At 42.1% G+C, this 20,637-nt stretch overlaps 1 protein-coding gene across 1 annotated transcript; it reads right to left on the bottom strand.

Annotated features, from left to right (window-relative positions):
- Positions 1-1,003: 1,003 nt before the first annotated feature.
- LOC310829716 (vomeronasal type-2 receptor 26-like) lies at positions 1,004-11,699 on the bottom strand. Its single transcript, XM_083708456.1, has 6 exons — positions 11,477-11,699; positions 9,525-10,385; positions 9,099-9,326; positions 5,504-5,630; positions 2,908-3,820; positions 1,004-1,368 (listed from the first exon to the last, which is right to left on the bottom strand). The coding sequence occupies exons 1-5, from the start codon at positions 11,618-11,620 to the stop codon at positions 2,916-2,918; spliced, it is 2,265 nt and encodes a 754-aa protein (XP_083564582.1). The 5' UTR covers positions 11,621-11,699; the 3' UTR covers positions 1,004-1,368; positions 2,908-2,915.
- Between the last annotated feature and the right edge of the window lie 8,938 nt (positions 11,700-20,637).

The raw sequence follows: 20,637 nt of genomic DNA, 5'->3' as shown, positions 1-20,637 counted from the left end.
TATTTAAATGTGTGAGGCAATGACGCTTTCAATGCTGAGACTTTTGTAAAAATTTCCCCAAAAGGTTGGTGACTGTTTGGGAAACAGCCTGCATCATTATCCTTTCTGCAAATTAAAAAGTATTTATTTGGTCTCCCCCAAAATGTATCAATAAATTCAAATTGCTTCCCCTGTATAAGAGTTTTGTTTAAGCATATGCTTAAATACCACACCAGTTCACATATTTTGGACTCTGCACCACAAGGTGAAATATGGCAGGGAATGCAACCATGGAAGGAAAACAACAACTTGAAATCCATGATGCTCCGCACAGAGATGGACACATTATACCTGTGGAATTTTATAGATATCCAAGACTGTTGCAGCATGAAGAGAGGTTAGGGGGTCCAGTCCCCCAATGACTGCTATCAAATGATGATGAATGTCACATTTGTAGTTGGGGACCAATCTGTTTGGGCTGGACATTAGCAGCATTGTAGCATGATAGGTCCCTTTTGCAATGAAATAGCTGTCAAATATGTGGAAGCCCAAGGTGGTATTGGGTAAGATCTGAGGGTTGTCATTGATCTCCTTCACTGCAAATGCCAAGGCCAGGATGTGCTGGTAATTCTTAGTCACCACGCTGAAATGAGAATTGCACTCTGTATCAAAAAGATCTCTCTCATTTTATAAATCACAATTATTACATCCTCATTAATGTTTGCATCATGAAATAGTACAGTATTTTAAACTACATTTCAGGATGCAGTACAGTGTGGTGTATAAAATTGCTTGCTTGGTTGTAGTTGTTTTTTAGTAAGTCCATTTGCCCCCTTTTATGTGTTAAAAACATTTTAAGAACTCTGGAACATATAAAGGAAGAAAACAAAATCCATCACACATCAATGAGATTCATTTCCATGATAAGATGGATGACAACAGATTTCAAAATTAATAGATATGAAACTAGGCTATGCAAGCCAATAAAAGTCAATGAAAGAAATTTATCTTTATTATGTTCTATTATCTTGTTATCGGGAACAAGGAACATATCCTTAATTGCTTTATTTATATTTTTCTTTGTTGAAAATCAGCATGCCACGGCTTTCAGTATTCAGAGAAAGAAACTCAGAAAAACAGAAAGAGATAAAAGAAAGAGCAACTCCTTACGCAAGCTCTTCGGGCAATGCCTGTGGGGGTTCTTTAGTGAAGGCTAATGCATTGGAAATGATGAAGCTGTGAGAAGCTAAGCCACCAAGGGTGAGGTCTCCTGACTGGTGATACTTGTGAAGTGGAGGGTGTGGATCATGGACATGACACTTCACCATGTGAGTCTTGCATGTCATTTCAGGAAGCAGTGCCAGCAGCAACATAAGCAAAGTCGCCATCCTGAGTTTGAAGGCAAATCTTCACTTGAGAAACATGACATTCTTTCCACAGAAAATTTCAATGTCACCAGTTGCGAAGGCTGATTTAAATGTTTATTCGGTTTTTAAATAGGCCAGAACTCTGAAGTATAAATACCACTAAGCCCTAGTGGTAGTTATAAATTCTTGTGTGCATATTTATCAAATAGCAACTTTCTTTTTTCCTTTCCAGTTCGAATTCCACAGGGGTTTCAGCATGCAATAAAATTAATTATAGTCCCTGCTGTAATGACAGAGGAAAATAATTACAAAGTCAACGTTGGGGTTCCTCTGTGTAACTGCAGAAGGAAACTTGTTTGTTACATCTGAAGATTCCCCCACACCTTCCACCTAGTTGAGTATCAAATGATACTTTGGTTTGCATGAGGGAGGCACCAAGGCTTCAGATGTATAACATCATAGTTTGGTGTTAATGTACACTTAAACATGCTTTAGGAGCACTATGCTGAAGATTTGAAGTCAACTTAATAGCACATACTGCAGGTTGTGGGAGGGGAACATCTTATAAAGAGGGAATGTGGCAGAAATGTGGTGGGAGGGATCATCAATGAAGTTGGAGGGCAGAATGATTCCTTTACTTTTAGAAGAGCAAAGCCTAATTAGCAGCAATCCAGCTGCTGAATCCTTTTAATCTGTAGCCTCAAATCCCTCCTTCACCACTTGTGTCTTTCTTGCTTCTGAATGCCAGAAAAGAAATCTTCCATCCATGCTTTGGTAACTTGTAGGTTAGATTATGGCAACGTGTTAGATGTGGGGCTGCCTCTGAAGATGGTTTGGAAACTACATCTGTTGTAGAATTCAGTGGCCAGGTTGCTCACCGGTGCAATAAAGTTTGAGCATATAACACCAATCCTGGCACAACTGCCCTGGCTGCCCATTGCTTTCCAGGACAAATAAAAGTGCTAGTTTTGAACTATAAAGTCTTTAGTTGCTCAGAACCACAATGCCACAAGGACTGCCTCTCCCCAAATGTACTGACCCAGATCATGTGCTCATCATCTGAGGCCTTTCTTCCTGTGCCTGATCCACAAGAGGTCCAGAGGTTGGCAACATGAGAACAGGCCTTTTCTACAGTGGTTCCCAGATTGTGGAGTCCTCTCGCTAGAGTGTCTCACCTGCTACCATCATTATATATCTTTAGGCACCAGCAAATTCTTTCCTACATAACCAGGCCATGCACATTCATTATTTGACTAAATTCTCGAAGCCCTTATTCTTAGAGTATAAGTTGCACAACTCTGAATAAGATGTGATTTAGGTTCATGGCTTTCAAGATGACATGCTCTAAATAATTCAGGTTTGGAGCCATATGTATATACATAAGGAAGTCTGGTTAGAGATTGGAAGGGTTTTGGGTTTTAGGAAAGAGTGTGTGTATATATGTTTAAAAGATAGAGAGGTCCAAAGAAAATTGAGATAGGACACATTTACCAGGAAAATAATTCATAAACACCCAAACAACCAAATATCCATTGGTTGTGCAGACTAGAGCAAAACCCACCCGCACATTCATCCAGCCTTTTGTCTTATCAGTTGTTCCTTATTGTTCAATTCAGGCCTTAAAACAATGATATAACATTTAGGGGAAAAGATGCACCCCAGCATCCCAGCACTGGAGGCTAAGATAGAAAAGATCTCCACAGCTACCATGTATTTTCCTTTAGTGCTCAGGTAGGAGGGAATAAAGGATAACCAAACACTGCAAAAGACCAACATGCTGAAAGTGATGAACTTGGCTTCATTGAAACTGTCAGGCAACTTCCTGGCAAGGAAAGCCACACTGAAACTGGCCATAGCCAGAAAGCCCATGTAACCAAGGACACAGTAAAACATAGTTACAGAACCCTCATTGCATTCTAGAACAATTTCTCCATAAGATGAGTGTTTATCGACATCTGGGAATGGGGGAGAAAATGCCAACCACATAATACAAATGGTTGCTTGAATAAAGGAGCAGGAAATCACAATGGAGTTGGCCAGCCTCTTCCCCACCCATTTCCTCATCCTGGATCCTGGTTTGGTGGCCATGAAAGCCAGAATCACTGTGATCGTTTTTGCCAGCACACAAGAAACAGCCACTGAGAAGATGATGCCAAAAACAGGTTGTCGCAGAAGACATGTCACCTTCTGAGGCTGTCCAATGAATAGCAATGCACAAAGGAAGCAGAGCAGGAGGGAGAGGAGGAGCATGTAGGTGAGGTCCCGGTTGTTGGCTTTGACAATGGGAGTGTTATGGTGCTTCAGAAACGTCCCTAGCACCAGAGCTGTGATGATTGAAGAGGAAAGTGAAAAACAGGCTAAACTGATCCCCAAAAGTTCTTCATAAGACAAGAAGCTTATTTCCTTCAGAATACATAAATCCTGTTTTTTGTTGGGATAATATTCATCTGGACATTTAAAACAGTCATTCATATCTGAAGAGGAAGCAGTGAGTTATGAGTTTTATATTGGTGTCCCAAACCATACGATCCATCCTAATCTTGCATAGATTAAAGTTTATGTAGTCCTGTCATCCCAACAGACCCTAAGCAATGATTTATATATGAGAATTGGGCATTTTTGAATATATACAACAAAATCTCAGATGTACTGCTTTACCAAGGACAATGTTACACCAGGTCCTGATTTTCCTCTGCCAAGGCAGTTTATCATGAATGTTTAAGAGATTTCATTAAAGCATTCTGCTCTTTTTTATTTTGGTTTACTCTTTATGCCATTAAAAAAATATCTTAATCTAAGGTGAATTAAAATGTAAACTTTCTTCTCAATGAATACATTGTGCTCTCTCCTGATGTCACACCTCTCTCTCTCTCTCTCCCTCCAGCAGCTGGAGAAGAAAAGGACAGAGGGTGAAGAAGGTGTGAAGGCCGCTCCCTGCAAGGCCCTTTCCACCTGGCCTAGGAGGTTGGTCCCACATTCACCCAGCCCTCCTATGTTAAATATGTATTCTGTAGTTGACCTCCTTTGTAATGTTTTTTCTTTGAAATCATTAAGATAATATTTTAGTTTGCTGTTCTGTTTCTTTGACTTCATACTCTATATTTGACTTTCTTCAGATTCTTTTATTTATGTTTTATTGATTCAATAAGCTTTAAAGCGTTTTGATTTTTTTCTTAAATACATAAAGTGGTACACAAAAATAAAAAAATAAAAATAAGATAGAGATCTCTTGGTATAGGGGGGTGTACAGATTCAATCAATCAATCAGTCAACCAATGGGGTGTGAGTGAAGAGATGCCCTTTTCCCATCCTTTGGACTACCTGGGAAACTCAACAAACCTGTTGCTCCTGAACTTGGTGTGCAGCTGAATGGGACACAGCTGAGGGCAGCCTGAGGAAGAACCAACTCCCCTCTGCCTGTCCATAAGAAACAAGAGACTAGGGTGATGTCCACTATTTCCAGGAACTCTTCCCATTGCTAGAATTTTTAGGTGAGCTGACAGTTTGCATGGATCCTAGGTGAGAACCCAGAGGCTGAGAGGCAGGGTATGTCAGAAGGAAAATGTGTGTGTGTGTACGCGCGCGCTTGTGTGTGTGTGTGTAGATGTACCATTTTTATATGCAATTGTGTATTTTATATAAACAAAGTTTCCAGAAGCCAAACCCCTTGTTCTCCTATTACGAGACAAAAGGATTGGGCAAGGTGATTTTCAACCACAGAGGCCATAATCTTGCAAGCCCATCTCAACTTCCCTATAGCTGAGCGGATAAACTATTAGCCACACTGCATTTGTGGATCTGAATGAGACTACAAGGAGGAGATTGCTTATAAACAAAGAAACTCATACAAGGAAGACAGGTAAAACCAACCTCTCTTTGAGCCTGTTCTGAGGTCATGGAATGAAGATAAGGCAAGGAGGCCGTGGACCAATTACGGTAGCTCACATTCAACACAAGGGCAAATTATTCCACCAAGGATACCAGGTTGGATTTTTGCATCTTCAACAAGGCCCTCTGCATCACTCAGATTTACCATTCCCCACACCCCAAAAAAGAATAAAACCTGTAACCATATTGTATGCATATATTTATGCTTATTCCCCTTCCTCTGAATTACTGGACATCTACTTCCTATTTCTATATGTGATATTGCTTACCCATCTGGTCTGAAATCTTCTCTTCTGGACAGGGAGTGCAATCATAGCAACAAAATGGCTCCCCCTCCTTCATTTTCTTGCTTGAACCAGGACTGCAACTCTCACTGCATACAGAAATAGGCCTTGCCTAATCCATGAAACAAAGGAAGATATAGAGCTGGGAATCTTTATGGTTCCAGTAGAGGAGACCCCTATTAATGGCAAAGTGGGCAGAGACCTGACAAGATTCCAACTCTCTCTCCAATCATCAAGGGTGGTTCAGGCTTTCTCTTGCCACCCACAATCATATGAATACATTTTCTGTAACTGAGAGGTTTCTAGAGCTTCATGTCTAACACCCAGTAATAAAAACCATGAGCAGGATATTCCAACCTGGTCTGCAGAGAGGGAAGACAGGAGTAGCCTCAAAGGCACACAAACTAACAAATAAACAATTGCGGGTAGGCTTTTGACTGCTCACCATAAGCAAATCAGAACCATGCATTCTTCATATAATGGTTGCTCTTTGCAAATTTGCATAGATCATCCCATCCCTAGCTTGTGTTTCTTTCTCTCTCTCTCTCTCTCTCTCTCAGTGTGTGTGTGTGTGTGAGAGAGAGAGAGAGAGAGAGAGAGGGAGAGAGAGAGAGAGAGAGATTTTATTTCCTTTTTTTAACCAAAAGGTACAGGACAGGAGAAGAATTCTGAATCGGTTTCTTGTTTGAGTAGGAAAGAAGAGCAAGGCCTAAATGGTAACAATCCAGCTGCTGAGTCCTTTCAATCTGTAGCCTCAAATCCCTCCTCTGCCACTTCTTTCTTGTCTTGCTTCTGAATGCCAGAGAAAGAACCTCTTAGCCTTTGGGAAGACAGAGAGGACACTGATGTAGGGTCCCAAGAAGCTTGCCCATGTTTGTAGCTTCACAAGGGTTTTGCTTGTTCCCTCTATTACATTACCTGTACTCCCACTCAGGGGTGGGTTACAACAAATGAAGCAGTATTTTAAACAACTTAGCATTTAGTAAATCTGGAGGTGATAGAAATTGGCATACCAAGTGTCGAAAGCCAGGATAAAGAGATGAGACCTGCAATTGCTGAAATTTGTATAATGCAGTACCCTCTTTGTTTCAGTTGGAACAGTTCAGGGATTTGGCACTGGGAACCATGCACAAGTTAATGAGGATTCCACCAGAGCTCTGGAGCCTTGAGAGGTGACAACCTGGCAAGTCACTGTGTTTGCCTTAGTGCTTAGAACCAGGTGATTATATTACTGCCAACTCTATGAATTTGAGATCTTCTGGGTTTCTTCTATTCTGCAGCCTTTATGGCCCATATTTCTTTACCATGTGATGCAATTCTTAGTGTATTTGAAGAGCTATTACCATTGCAGGACATTAGTGGGGGGTCTCCTTAGACAGTATGGATGGAAGGTGGCCTGTCCTTGATTGTTACACTCCCTCTGAAGGAAATTGTACACAACCTGGGAATAATTATCAATTCACTGCTGTCACTTGAAGCTCAGGTGGCCTTGGTGGCCCAGTTGTGCTCCTATCTAGACAAGTAAGGCCTAATGTAATTTGTCTAAGCTTTGGTAACTTGTAAATTAGATTATTGCAAAGTGTTATATGTGGAGCTGCCTCTGAAGATGGTTTGGAAACTACAGCTGGTGTAGAATTCAGTGGCCAGGTTTCTCACTGGTGCAAGAAAGTTTGAGCATATAATACCAATCCTGGCACAATTGCACTGGTTGCCCAGGAACAATAAAAGTAATGGTTTTGACCTATTAAGCCTTCAGTTACTCAGAACCACAATGCCACGACGACTGCCACTCCCCAAATGAACTGACCCAGACTGTGTGCTCATCATCTGAGGCCCTTCTTCCTGTGCCTGCTCCACAAGAGGTCCAGAAGTGGGCAACATGAGAACAGGCCTTTTCTGCAGTGGTTCCCATATTGTGGAGTCCTCTCGCTAGAGTGTCTCACCTGCTACCATCATTATATATCTTTAGGCACCAGCAAATTCTTTCCTACATAACCAGGCCATGCACATTCATTATTTGACTAAATTCTCGAAGCCCTTATTCTTAGAGTATAAGTTGCACAACTCTGAATAAGATGTGATTTAGGTTCATGGCTTTCAAGATGACATGCTCTAAATAATTCAGGTTTGGAGCCATATGTATATACATAAGGAAGTCTGGTTAGAGATTGGAAGGGTTTTGGGTTTTAGGAAAGAGTGTGTGTATATATGTTTAAAAGATAGAGAGGTCCAAAGAAAATTGAGATAGGACACATTTACCAGGAAAATAATTTATGAATTACACCCAAACAACCCAAACAACCAAACTCCCAAACAACCAAATATCCATTGGTTGTGCAGACTACAGCAAAACACCAACATTCATCCAGCCTTTCGTCTTATCAGCTGTTCCTTATCGTTCCTTACAGGCATAGCAATTGTCTGCTCCTTTTACTCTATTAGAAGGTAAAGCAGGAGAAGCCTCAAAGGCACACAAACAAACAAAAAAGCAGTTGCAGGTCCGGCTTTTGACTGCTCACCATAAGCAAATCAGAACCATGCATTCTTCATATGATGGTTGCTCTTTGTAAATTTGCATAGATCATCCCATCCCCAGCTTGTGTTTGTGTCTGTCTGTCTGTCTGTCTGTCTCTCTCTCTCTCTCTCTCTCTCTCTGTGTGTGTGTGTGTGAGAGAGAGAGAGAGAGAGAGAGAGAGATTTTATTTCCTTTTTTAACCAAAAGGTACAGGGCAGGAGAAGAATTCTAAATCGGTTTCTTGTTTGAGAAGGAAAGAAATAAAAAGAAATACTTGTAATTGCCTTTTTCATTGGGCATTAGGAAGATGATAGAGTTAGTGTTCTAAATAGTGAAGTTCTGGTTTGATAGAGGCAAGCAAGAAATAATGTTTTCCACATGATGAAAAGGTGGGGAACAAAAGAGGAGATTCTACCTGGTTTTCTAACTTTCCTAACTTTTCATAAAGCTTTTCTAACTTTTCATAAAGTTGGTTTTAACCACGCTGCCAAAGATTATTTCATAAATAAAATGAATAAAGGTTACATATACAGGGGTACCTTGGGTTATGAACTAAATTCGTTCTGGACGTCTGTTCTTAACCTGTGGTGTGCTTTCGCTAATGGGGCCTCCTACTGACACCACAACATGGCACACAATTTCTGTTCTCATCCTGGGGCAAAGTTTGTAACCCAAGGTACTACTGTACTTTGGTCTTATTGATGGAATTTTGAATGTTTTGAATGAAAATGATCTTAAGTGATATTCAAAGATGGAGTGCTCTGAACTGATACAATGAAATCAATGTGCATGTCAAACTTTGGATCTCAACCAAAGATCATCATTTGACATATATTCAAAGCAAAAGATAAATATATTTAGTTCATCTATCAATTTCTCAAAAAATAATAATTCTTAAAATAATAATTATCTGTAACACTACCGTGGTGAATAAATTCATGAAGTGTAATTTCCCTGACGACCTCAAGAATTCTTCATACATCACAAAATCATTGTGGTCAAGTGAAATGATGTTTACAAACAGTACTGAAGTCAATGTTCATTCCAAATTGGATATCTCCCTACCTTGTTAAACCGCCTTTGCCATGTTATAGCATCTTCATGGATGGTGAACACTTGATGTGAAGAAGTCTGGGGATCCATCCTCCCAACTTTAATTTTATGAAAGGATTGGTTTAGGGAAACGATCCAATTAATAACATCCAACCCAACTTTCAACTCCCCTTTCTGGTTAAAGGAAACCTCATCTCCAGCACTATTATTAAATAATACACCTCTGAGGAAATGATGGAGCTATATTTGAAAAAGGAAATGAGAAGAAAAGGATGTGTATCAGTCTTACAAATATATTCGGTGGCAACAGTCTCAAAAAAGAAAAAAACAAAGAAACAAACCATAAAAAATCAGGGAGATTATTTATGGAACAAACCATGGACTATTTCAGCACCCATGATATGGTGCCCTATTGCAAGAGAAAATTTGCTTCATTACCCGCCATGGCTGTTGATTTTGAAATGACAACTGCCCTTGGTCCTTTAACATTCTTGATTTGAGTCTCCATGAGACCATGTCATGAACAGCATGCGCCATGGCATAAACAGCCATGTAGATACTGTAGCTGTGGCCAATCATGTTCAATTCGAAGAAAGGCCCAGGAAGAGTCCCCACGTTCTCATCTCCAGTGCAGATAGCCCCATCCACATCCTCTGCAACTGTACTTGGAAATGAACAGGCAAATGCCTGCTGCCAGAAGTCCTTGATGAAATAATCTTCTTTTGAGGTGGCAGGTTTTCTGCTGGCAGTAAATTGCTGAAATCCTGATATATCATTGGAGTGAATTGCGAAGGACAGAGCCCCGTGGATTATTTCTTTATCCCAAGTCCTTTGATAAACGAGAGAAGTCAGCTCCACCTGGGCTGTCAATATCCACACTGTACCCTTTGGGTTAATTTTCACATGTTCTTGCTCAGATAAATAAGGAAGCCATCTCAGAAATATCATAGAATAAGATTCTCCGTAGAAGATCATCACATTGGCTTTGCTACTCATTACTTTATCATATATTTTTGCACCCTGTTGGAATAAGTCTTTTAGATCAGAGACAAAAGACAATTTGGGGAATCTTTCTATAAAGGCAAAACAAATGCCACTAGAAATAAACATTGGAACCATGGCTTGCACAAATCTTTCTCCGTTCTCAAGATCCATGGTAAAAAGTCCAACCCATGTCCACCTGAAATGCAGAAGTAAGGAGAGAATCCCCTCATACTGAAGGGCTTCCTTTGGGACCATTTGGTAGAAGGAAAGGCCTGGAGTTTTATCCTGCATGACTGGAGCAGGGCTATATATGAGCTGAAAGGGATTGCAGAAAAAAGGAAGGAAGGAAGAATAGGAATAGTTTTATGAATATATTCAGTCATTTTTATTCAACATTTCAAGTTACCTTTTGAGTAAGGACCGTGTTGCTCCATCACTCAATACAAGTTGCTGAAAATAATAATACTGAAATACGTCTTGAGTCTTTTCTGTTAGTGTAGCCAATTAAGCGTACACACCAAATAAAAGTGAAAATTGGAGGTTGAAGACTGTCACTATGAAGAAGAACAAGAAAGGTACCATGTTTCCAAGAAAAGAAGTGTCCTGCTTTATTTAAACCCTGGACACTCTACATTGCTGTAGCTTTCTTTTTCAGTCAAAAAACATTTACCAGCTTCTGTTATAACATGGGCTTGTTCTCCCGGCATAAAGACACACAGACACCCTTCTGCCAACATTTTGCATTTTGCATGCGCATGTTGATCCTATGCTACGGCACCACAAATCCTTAGTAAATGCAAATTTCCTTCATAAAGACATACATACACCCTTCTGCCTTCATTCCTGCGAACACAATGTGGGCATAACATCAACTTCATGTACTACAGTCTAGTAGATATTCGATACCACATGTGGGTTAATTTTAGCATAGTCCCATGAACTCTCATCTAATTTTTTCTTTAATGGGATTTATGCTCCATAACTTTTCACTCCACTTCTGAGAAGCACAATCCGAAAGCTGCCATTTTCAACTCCCACTCAATCACCATCATTTCAATCTCCTTGTATTAAATTTGTGAGGCAGTTATGTTTCCAACCCTGAAACTTTAGTACAGCCCCCCCCCCCAAAGATTGGTGACTGAATGGAAATCAACCTGCATAATTAGTCTGTCTTCATATAAAAAGTATTTATTTCGTGTGGGTTTTCCAAATTGTATCAATAAATTCAAAATCGTATCCCCCGTATAAGAATCTTGCTGTGGTATTGAAGTTTATGCTTTATTCACCACTCCAGTTCACATATTTTGGCCTCTGCACCACAAGGTGAAATACAGCAGGCAAAGCAACCACGAAAGTAAAACAACTTCAAATCCATGATGCTCAGCACAGAGATGGATACATTATACCTGTGGAATTTTATAGATATCCAAGACTGTTGCAGCATGAAGAGAGGTTAGGGGGTCCAGTCCCCCAATGACTGCTATCAAATGATGATGGATGTCGCATTTGTAGTTGGGGACCAATCTGTTTGGGCTGGACATTAGCAGCATTGTAGCATGATAGGTCCCTTTTGCAATGAAATAGCTGTCAAATATGTGGAAGCCCAAGGTGGTATTGGGTAAGATCTGAGGGTTGTCATTGATCTCCTTCACTGCAAATGCCAAGGCCAGGATGTGCTGGTAATTCTTAGTTACTACTCTGAAATACGAATTGCATTCTGTATCAAAAAGATATCTCTCATTTTATAAATCACAATTATTGAATTCTTATCATTTTTTGCTTTATGAAATAGTAGAGTATTTTAAACCACATTTGTGGATGCAGTCCAGGGTAGTGTACAAAACTGCTTGGTTTTTGTTTTTCAGTAAGCCTATTAACCCCCTTTTATGTGTTAAAAACATTTTTTAAACTCTGGAACATATAAAGGAAGAATACAAAATCTATCACATATCACTGAGATTCCTTTCCCTGTTAAGATGGACCACAACAGATTTCAAAATAGATATGGAACTAGTCTATGCAAGCCTATATTAGTCAGTGAAAGAAATTTATATTTATCATATTCTATTATCTTGCTATGGGGAACAAGGGACATATCCTTAATTGAATTTTTTATGCTTTCTATGTTCAAAAATCCATATGCCATAGCTTTCAATATTCAGAGAAAGAAGCTAAGAAAAACAAAAAGAGATAAAAAAAAGGGCAACTCCTTACGCAAGCTCTTCAGGCAATGCCTGTGGGGGTTCTTTAGTGAAGGCTAATGCATTGGAAATGATGAAGCTGTGAGAAGCTAAGCCACCAAGGATGAGGTCTCCTGACTGGTGATACTTGTGAAGTGGAGGGTGTGGATCATGGACATGACACTTCACAATGTGAGTCTTGCATGTCATTTCAGGAAGCAGTGTCAGCAGCAAAATAGCAAATGTCGCCATCCTGAGTCTGAAGGCAAATATTCACTTGAGAAATATGACATTCTTTGAATGTCACCAGCTGATTTAAATGTTCATTCAGTTTTCAAATAGGCCAGAACCCTGAAGTTTAAACACCACTATACCCTAGCAGTAGTTATAAATTCTAATGGGTATATTGACTAAATAACAACTTTCAATTTCTTTCCTATTCAAATTGCACAGGGGGTTCAACATGCAACATAATGAATAATAGTAATTGCTGTAATAACAGAGGGAAATAATTACAAAGTCAAGGTTGGGGTTCCTCTGTGTAATTGCACAAGGAAACTTGTTTGTTACATCTGAAGATTTCCTCTTTCCTTCCATCTACTTGAGTATCAAAGGATAATAATAATAATAATAATAATAATAATAATAATAATAATAAATTTTATTTATATCCCGCCCTCCCCAGCCGAAGCCGGGCTCAGGGCGGCTAACAATAATCAAATAATCAAACAATCAAATAATCACACATTCTAAAAATATTTCATTATAAAAATTAATTAAAATCAAATTAATGGCAACCGATTAAGCAAGATTCTGTGCAGGTTGCCAGAGGAGGGAGTCAGGCTGCGCCCTGACCAAAGGCCTGGTGGAACAACTCTGTCTTGCAGGCCCTGCGGAAGGATGTCAGGTCCCGCAGGGCCCTAGTCTCTTGTGACAGAGCATTCCACCAGATTGGAGCCGCAGCCGAGAAGGCCCTGGCTCTAGTTGAGGCCAGCCTAACCTCTCTGAGGCCTGGGACCTTGAGGATGTTATTATTTGCAGACCGTAGGTTTCTATGTGGGGCATACCAGGAGAGGCGGTCCCGTAGGTACGAGGGTTCTAGGCCGTATAGGGCTTTAAAGGTTAAAACCAGCACCTTAAACCTGATCCTGTACTCCACCGGGAGCCAGTGCAGCTGGTATAGTACCGGATGAATATGATCTCGCAGCGAAGACCCCATAAGGAGTCTCGCCGTGGCGTTCTGCACCCGCTGGAGTTTCTGGGTCAGTCTCAAGGGCAGCCCCACGTAGAGCGAGTTACAATAATCCAGTCTGGAGGTGACCATCACATGGATCACAGTGGCTAGGTCAGGGCGAGAGAGATAAGGGGCCAACTGCTTAGCTTGGCGGAGATGAAAAAATGCCGCCTTTGTTATAGCTGTAATCTGCGCCTCCATAGAGAGGGAGGTATCGAAGATTACACCCAAACTCTTAACGGACGGTGCTGGCACTAATTGCACCCCCGCAAGAGATGGGAGTTGCCCCCTCAATCCCATATCGTCCCACCCCAGCCAGAGGACCTCTGTCTTCGAAGGATTTAACTTCAATCGGCTCCCACGTAACCTTCCAGCCACAGCTTCCAGACATCTCGCCAGTGTGTGTCTGGGGCCGAATCAGGATGGCCATCCATCATCAGATAGAATTGGGTGTCATCAGCATACTGATGGCAACCCAGGCCAAAACTCCGGACAAGCTGGGCAAGGGGGCGCATAAAGATGTTAAAAAGCATCGGGGAGAGAATTGCACCCTGAGGCACTCCACACTCCAAGGAGTGGCGCGATGACAATTCCCCCCCGAGCGCCACCCTCTGTCCCCGACCAGAGAGAAACAAGCGCAGCCATTGAAGGACTGTGCCCTGGATCCCCACGTCGGCAAGGCGGTGGTCCAGGAGTTCGTGATCGACCATGTCGAAGGCTGCTGACAGATCTAGAAGAATCAGCAGCCCCGACCCGCCTCGGTCCAGCTGCCTGCGGAGATCATCTGTTAGGGCGACCAGAGCTGTCTTGGTCCCATGACCAGCGCGGAAGCCGGACTGGAATGGATCCAGAGCAGATGTTTCATCCAGAAACCTACCAAGCTGTTCAGCAACCGCTCTCTCAATCACCTTACCCAGGAATGGAAGATTCGAGACCGGGCGGTAATTGGATAGATCTAAGGGATCTAATGATGTTTTCTTTAAGAGCGGACGCACCACTGCCTCCTTCAGTTCCCCTGGGAATATCCCAGTGCCAAGGGACAAATTGATGATATCCCCCAGGGGGGCCCACACCTCGTCTGGACACGCTCTAATCAGCCATGACGGGCACGGGTCAAGAGGACAGGTGGTGGGCTTTCCAGCTCGGAGGAATCTGTCCACATCGGCTGGAGATATCCGGTCAAAGTGGTCCAATACTGGACCCGAGGACAGTCGAGGGGCCTCCAGTTCCTTTATTGTATCCAAATTGGCAGGGAGGTCATGGCGGAGCAACAGGCCCTTCTCCGCAAAAAAGCTCGCAAATGCCTCACAACTGTGTGTCTGATTGTTATTTAAATTTGGCTGTCCTTCAAGGGACGTTAAAGACCGAATTATACTAAATAATTGTGCCGGGCGAGACCTAGCGGATGCAATGGAGGCCGAGAAGTAAGACTTCTTAGCAGCCTTCACTGCCATCTCATAGGTTTTCATAAAAACCCTATAAGATGTTCTTGAGGCTCCGTCACAGGCACCCCGCCATACTCGCTCTAGCCGTCTGAGGCTTGGATGAGTACTTGGAAGGTAACTTTTAGGTGGGATCACAGCAATGTGTTATATAAGGGCCTGCTTCCGAAGATTGTTTGGAAACTACAGCTAGTGTAGAATTCAGTGGCCAGGTTGGTCACCGGTGCAAGAATGTTTGAGCATATAACAGCAATAATGGCACAACTGCCACACTACCCATTAGTTTACAGGCCAAATAAAAGTGCTGGTTTTTCCAATGAAGCCTTCATTTGTTCAGGATCACAATGCCACAGGGACTGCCTCTCCCCAAATGAACTGACCCAGACCATGTGCTCATCATATGAGGCCCTTCTTCCTGTGCCTGCTCCACAAGAGATCCAGAGGTTGGCAACACTAGAACAGGCCATTTTTTTGCAGTGACTCCCTATTTGTGGAGTGCTTCCCTCATTGTGGCTCACCTGCTACTGTCATCATATATCTTTAGGCACCAGGCAAAATCTGTCCAGGCCATGCACATTCATTATTTGGCTAAATTCTCCGAATCCTTACTCTTAGAGTTTAAGTTACACAACTCTGCTCAACTCTGTGTTATAGGTTCATGGGTTTCAAGATGACTTGCTCTAAATAATTCAGGTTTATGGCCACATGTATATACATAAGGAGGTCTGGTTAGAGAGTGCAAGGGTTTTGTTTTTTAGGAAAGAGAGTGTGTATATATGTTTAAAAGATAGAGAGGTCCGAAGAAAATTGAAATAGAACAGATCTGCCAAGAAAAAAAAATTCATAAACACCCAAAAAGCCAAATATCCATTGGTTGTGCAGACTAGAGCAAAACACACATGCACATTCATCCAGCCTTTCATCTTATCAGCTGTTCCTTATCATTCAGTTCAGGCCTTAAAACAATGATATAACATTTAGGGGGAAAGATGCACCCCCAGCTCCCAGCACTGGAGGCTAGGATAGAAAAGATCTCCACAGCTACTATGTATTTTCCTTTAGTGCTCAGGTAGGAGGGAATAAAGGATAACCAAACACAGCAAATGACTAACATGCTGAAAGTGATGAACTTGGCTTCATTGAAACTGTCAGGCAACTTCCTGGCAAGGAAAGCCACACTGAAACTGGCCATAGCCAGAAAGCCCATGTAACCAAGGACACAGTAAAACATAGTTACAGAACTCTCATTGCATTCTAGAACAATTTCTCCGTAAGTTGAGTGCTTATCGACATCTGGGAATGGGGGAGAAAATGCCAACCACATAATACAAATGGTTGCTTGAATAAAGGAGCAGGAAATCACAATGGAGTTGGCCAGCCTCTTCCCCACCTATTTCCTCATCCTGGATCCTGGTTTGGTGGCCATGAAAGCCAGAATCACAGTGATCTTTTTTGCCAGCACACAAGAAACAGCCACAGAGAAGATGATGCCAAAAACAGGTTGTCGCAGAAGACATGTCACCTTCTGAGGCTGTCCAATGAATAGCAATGCACAAAGGAAGCAGAGCGGGAGGGAGAGGAGGAACATTATAATCAATGTTGAAGACAATTTAGTAAACCGTTATGCTGTTTTTTGTTTTGTTTTACTCTTTATGCTATTTTCATTTTTTTAATCTAAAATGAATTAAAATGTATACTTTCTTCTCAACTAGTACATTGTGCTCGCTTCTCATGTCACACCTCTCTCTCTCTCTCTAGCAGCTGGAGGAGAAAAGGACAGAGGTGAAGAGAGAGACCTCTGGTATAGGGCGGTATATAAATTCAATAATAATACAAAAGGGGGGCTCTGAGTGAGGGGATGCCTTCCCCATTCTTTGGACCACCTGAGAAACTCAACAAACCTGCTGCTCCAGGAACTGGTTGTGGAGAGGGCAACTGAATGGGTCATAGTTGTGAGCAGCCTGAGGAAGTACCATTCCACTTGTGCCTGCTCATAAGGAAGAAGAGACTAGGGTGGTGCCCACTGTTTCCAGGAACTCTTCTCATTGCAAGACTTTTGTGGGTGAGCTGAGAGTTTGTTTGGACCCTACATGAGGACCCAGAGGCTGGGAGTCGGAGTGTGTCTGAAGGGAAATTAATATGTATATTGCATATTTTTATATGCAACTGCATTTTATATAAACAAAATTTCCAGAAGCCAACCCTCTTGTTTGCCAATAATGAGACAACAGGATTTTGGAAGATAAATATGAACCACAGAGGCCATAATCTTCCAAGCCTATCCCAACTTCCCAATTGTTGAGTCAATAAATAACTAGCTACACTGAGTTTGTGAACCTGAATGAGACTTCAAGGAGGAGATTGCTCATAAACACAGAAACTCATACAAGGATGTCAGATGAGACCAACCCCTCTCTTTACCTGTTCTGATGTCTTGGGATGAAGTTTAGGCAAGGAGGCCATGGGCGACCAGCTCACATTCGAAACAAGGTCAAATGATTCCACCAAGAAAACCATATTGGATTTTTGCATCTCCACCAAGGCCCTTTGACTCTGACTTACCATAATCACTTTGTGTTCCTTATTTAAGAGGCCTATTTCTTTGCATATAGCCAATCATATTAAGAAAACTCTGGGTCTTATCCTCATATGAAATCTTCCCTGCTGGGCATGAGATGCAATCATAACAACAAAATGGCTCCCCTTCCTTCACTTTCTTGCTAAAACCTGGCTTGCAAGTCTCAGTGCATAGGGAAAGAGGTCGTGTCTAATCCACAAATGAAAGAGGACAACAATTATATTTTAATATTATTACCTTGGGAGTTCTGAGGTTGTAGGGCAGAGGGTGCCCAGATCTTTGTTTACCAAAAAAGAAGCCAAATTTTATAGGTGGGTTGGATCCAGGTACATCTCTACATGTCCCACATATGATATATATGAAATGAGGTCTGTGACAAATGGGTATGCTCTGAACAAAACACAGTTCAAAACAATTTGCCTCAGGTGCAAATTGGGGAGGGTTTCTAGGCCACATTTGGTTTCCCATCCCTGCACAAGAGATTTTGAGAGGTGAGCAGTGGAGCTGTCCAATTTTCATGTTATATCCTAATGATGTCATGTGATTAAGAGGTGGGCAGCCCTACCCACCTGAAAAAATAGACCTGTGACACCAAGCCTAATAAAATATAAAATTTCCAAAATCGTATTGCCATTACACAAATCTATGGTGCAACCTCATTTGGAATACTGTGTACAGTTCAGATCACCTCAAAATGGACATTGTAGAGTTGGGGAAAGTTCGGAAAAGGGGAACTAATACAATCAAGTGGATGGGGTGACTCCCTTACAAAGAAAGCTTACAGGTTTGGGACTTCTTTAATTTAAATGAAAAATGAATGAGAGGTGATTTGGTAGAAATTTACAAAGTTAAGCTTGGCATAGGGGAGGTGGATAGAGAAAAGTGTTTCTCCCTCTCTCATAACACTGGAACTCATAGATATCTGATGATGATTCAAGACATTCAGAAAGTACTACTTCAGTCACCTCATACAGTGGTGCCTCGCAAGACGAAATTAATCCATTCCTTCATATAGCGGTTTTTTCATCTTGCGAAGCAAGCCCATTGACAGCTTAGCGGATTAGCGCTATTAGCAGATCAGCTGATAAGCGGCTTATCAGCGGATCAGCTGATAAGCGGCTTAGCGGCTTAGGAAAAGGGGGGGAAAGGGGGGAACTCGCAAGACATTTCGTCTTGTGAAGCAAGCCCATAGGGAAATTTGTTTTGCGAAGCGCCTCCAAAACGGAAAACCCTTTCGTCTAGTGGGTTTTCCGTCTTGCGAGGCGTTCGTCTTGCAGGGCACCACTGTATTTAAATAATTTTCAAGTATTATTCTGCTTTTTTGAGGTGCACCTTTCCCCTTGTTCTAAATAAGGGAAATAACCTAAATAAGGGGGGGGGGACCACCACTCCAAACAGGCAAGAATTCCCAACAATGTGAAGTGGTGAAAAATATGAACCCCAAGGCCAACCAGGAGTTTCCCACAAAAATTCCTACTCAGCCTCCAAACACTCTACCAGCAAAAATCAACATTGCAAAGGGAGGGACTGCATGAAAAGGAAGAAAAGTGGAAGAGTTTGGATGTGGAGCCAATCTGGTTCCTCCCCCTTCTTGATTGGCCAGTTGGGATCTGCATGCCTACCCATGTTCCTCCGCTGGAACACATCATCTTTTACTGTAAACCAGTCTCTGATCCTCTGATGAAAGGCAATATATTATAAATAAACTTATGTCATCTTCATATGAAAATTGGGGTGTGGCAGATTTACCCCCACTCAACAATAGGAGCATTGCAATGAATACTCTCCTAACTCTACCATATTACCATGCTACTCAAGTAGTGACATTACTCCCATTGTCCCACAGGTGGACATTAGGCCAATGTCTTTCCCACATTACCCAGTGGCTCTTGGAATCCAGACATTAAGTATATGGAGAGACTGAGCTTAAACATACAGAAGAAGGCTCTTGTAAAGATTAAGTAGCATTAATGAAGTTCAAGTGGTAAAAATGCTTAAGAAAAAACTACATCCTATTTTAAAAAGAGCAGCAGCAGCAACCATAATTCAACTACAGTGGTACCTCAATTTACAAATGACTCAGGTTACAAACGGTTCAGGTTACAAACTCCACTAACCTGGAAGAGTTATTTCAAGTTGAGAACACAGTTATGCCAATGGCCTTTAGCCAATCAGCGGAATGGCAAGATTGGGGCTTGGGGGTATCTATTTGGCAGCACAATGTAGGGACCTCCTTTTGCTTCGCGCTGCCGAACACCCGCCCACCCACCCGTTAATTAGGTTGTGTTTGGCCTTGCTTTGGACTTCAGTTGGTCACCTGTTTTTGGAATGGGGGCCAGGTAGGGATTTTTTCCAGTGTGGCAGATTGGCTGTGGCCACTTGGTTTTTGCCTACCTCTTAGCAATCGCCACAACTTTGTAAGGTTTAGCGGTTAGGCATTGGTTTAGGGGAATGTGGGGAGGAGAGATGCAGCCATCACCTGCCTCTCCAATAGTGTATTCCATTAAAGGAATCTGGGAGTCTGGATCTCACCTGAAGCCCGGAGAGGGGCTAGGGCCATGCCAGGACCCCTCGGAACCCCAGGGGTGAGAACCAGTCAATATACACTGACGGAGATCCCCCTGCTGGTTGTTTATGTTATTCTAAAGCAGCAATGCTGCAGCAAGCAAAGGCTCTAGCAGCTCAGTCTGCTGCTTGTGGCTGGAAAGCCAAACAGGAAGTATGTGACTGTTGCCATGAAAACGAAGGGGCAGTCCATTCTCCTTATTGAGCACAGGATATGAGCTCAGTGTGTGTCATATGACCTGTACAGGATATACGTGGGTGGAGTTTGGAGTTTCTCTCTGTTTGTTGAAGAGAGCAGACATCTTTACTGTATGACTGCTAAAGACAGGAATAAAAACATGTAGATACGTTTCTGTCTGTGTCTGATTCCCCTCCCTGGGGATATGCAGGGAGCAGGGAGGAGGAGAAGCAGTTGGTGTGTTTTTCTCACAGTCTGAGGAAAATCGCCGTAACGGACCTCGCCAGAGGGAGGTCTAAGGAATTCAGCTGGTGCCTGAACAGATAGGCACATACCTCTGACCGGGCGAGATTTCCAACAGTTTACCCTTCCAGACTTCCTGTAGGGTGT

Source organism: Podarcis gaigeae, assembly GCF_964106915.1.
Source record: "Podarcis gaigeae genome assembly, chromosome: 13".
Lineage (NCBI taxonomy): Eukaryota > Metazoa > Chordata > Lepidosauria > Squamata > Lacertidae > Podarcis > Podarcis gaigeae.
Note: the sequence above shows the minus strand (reverse complement) of the source record. Positions and strands in the feature narration are given on the sequence as shown.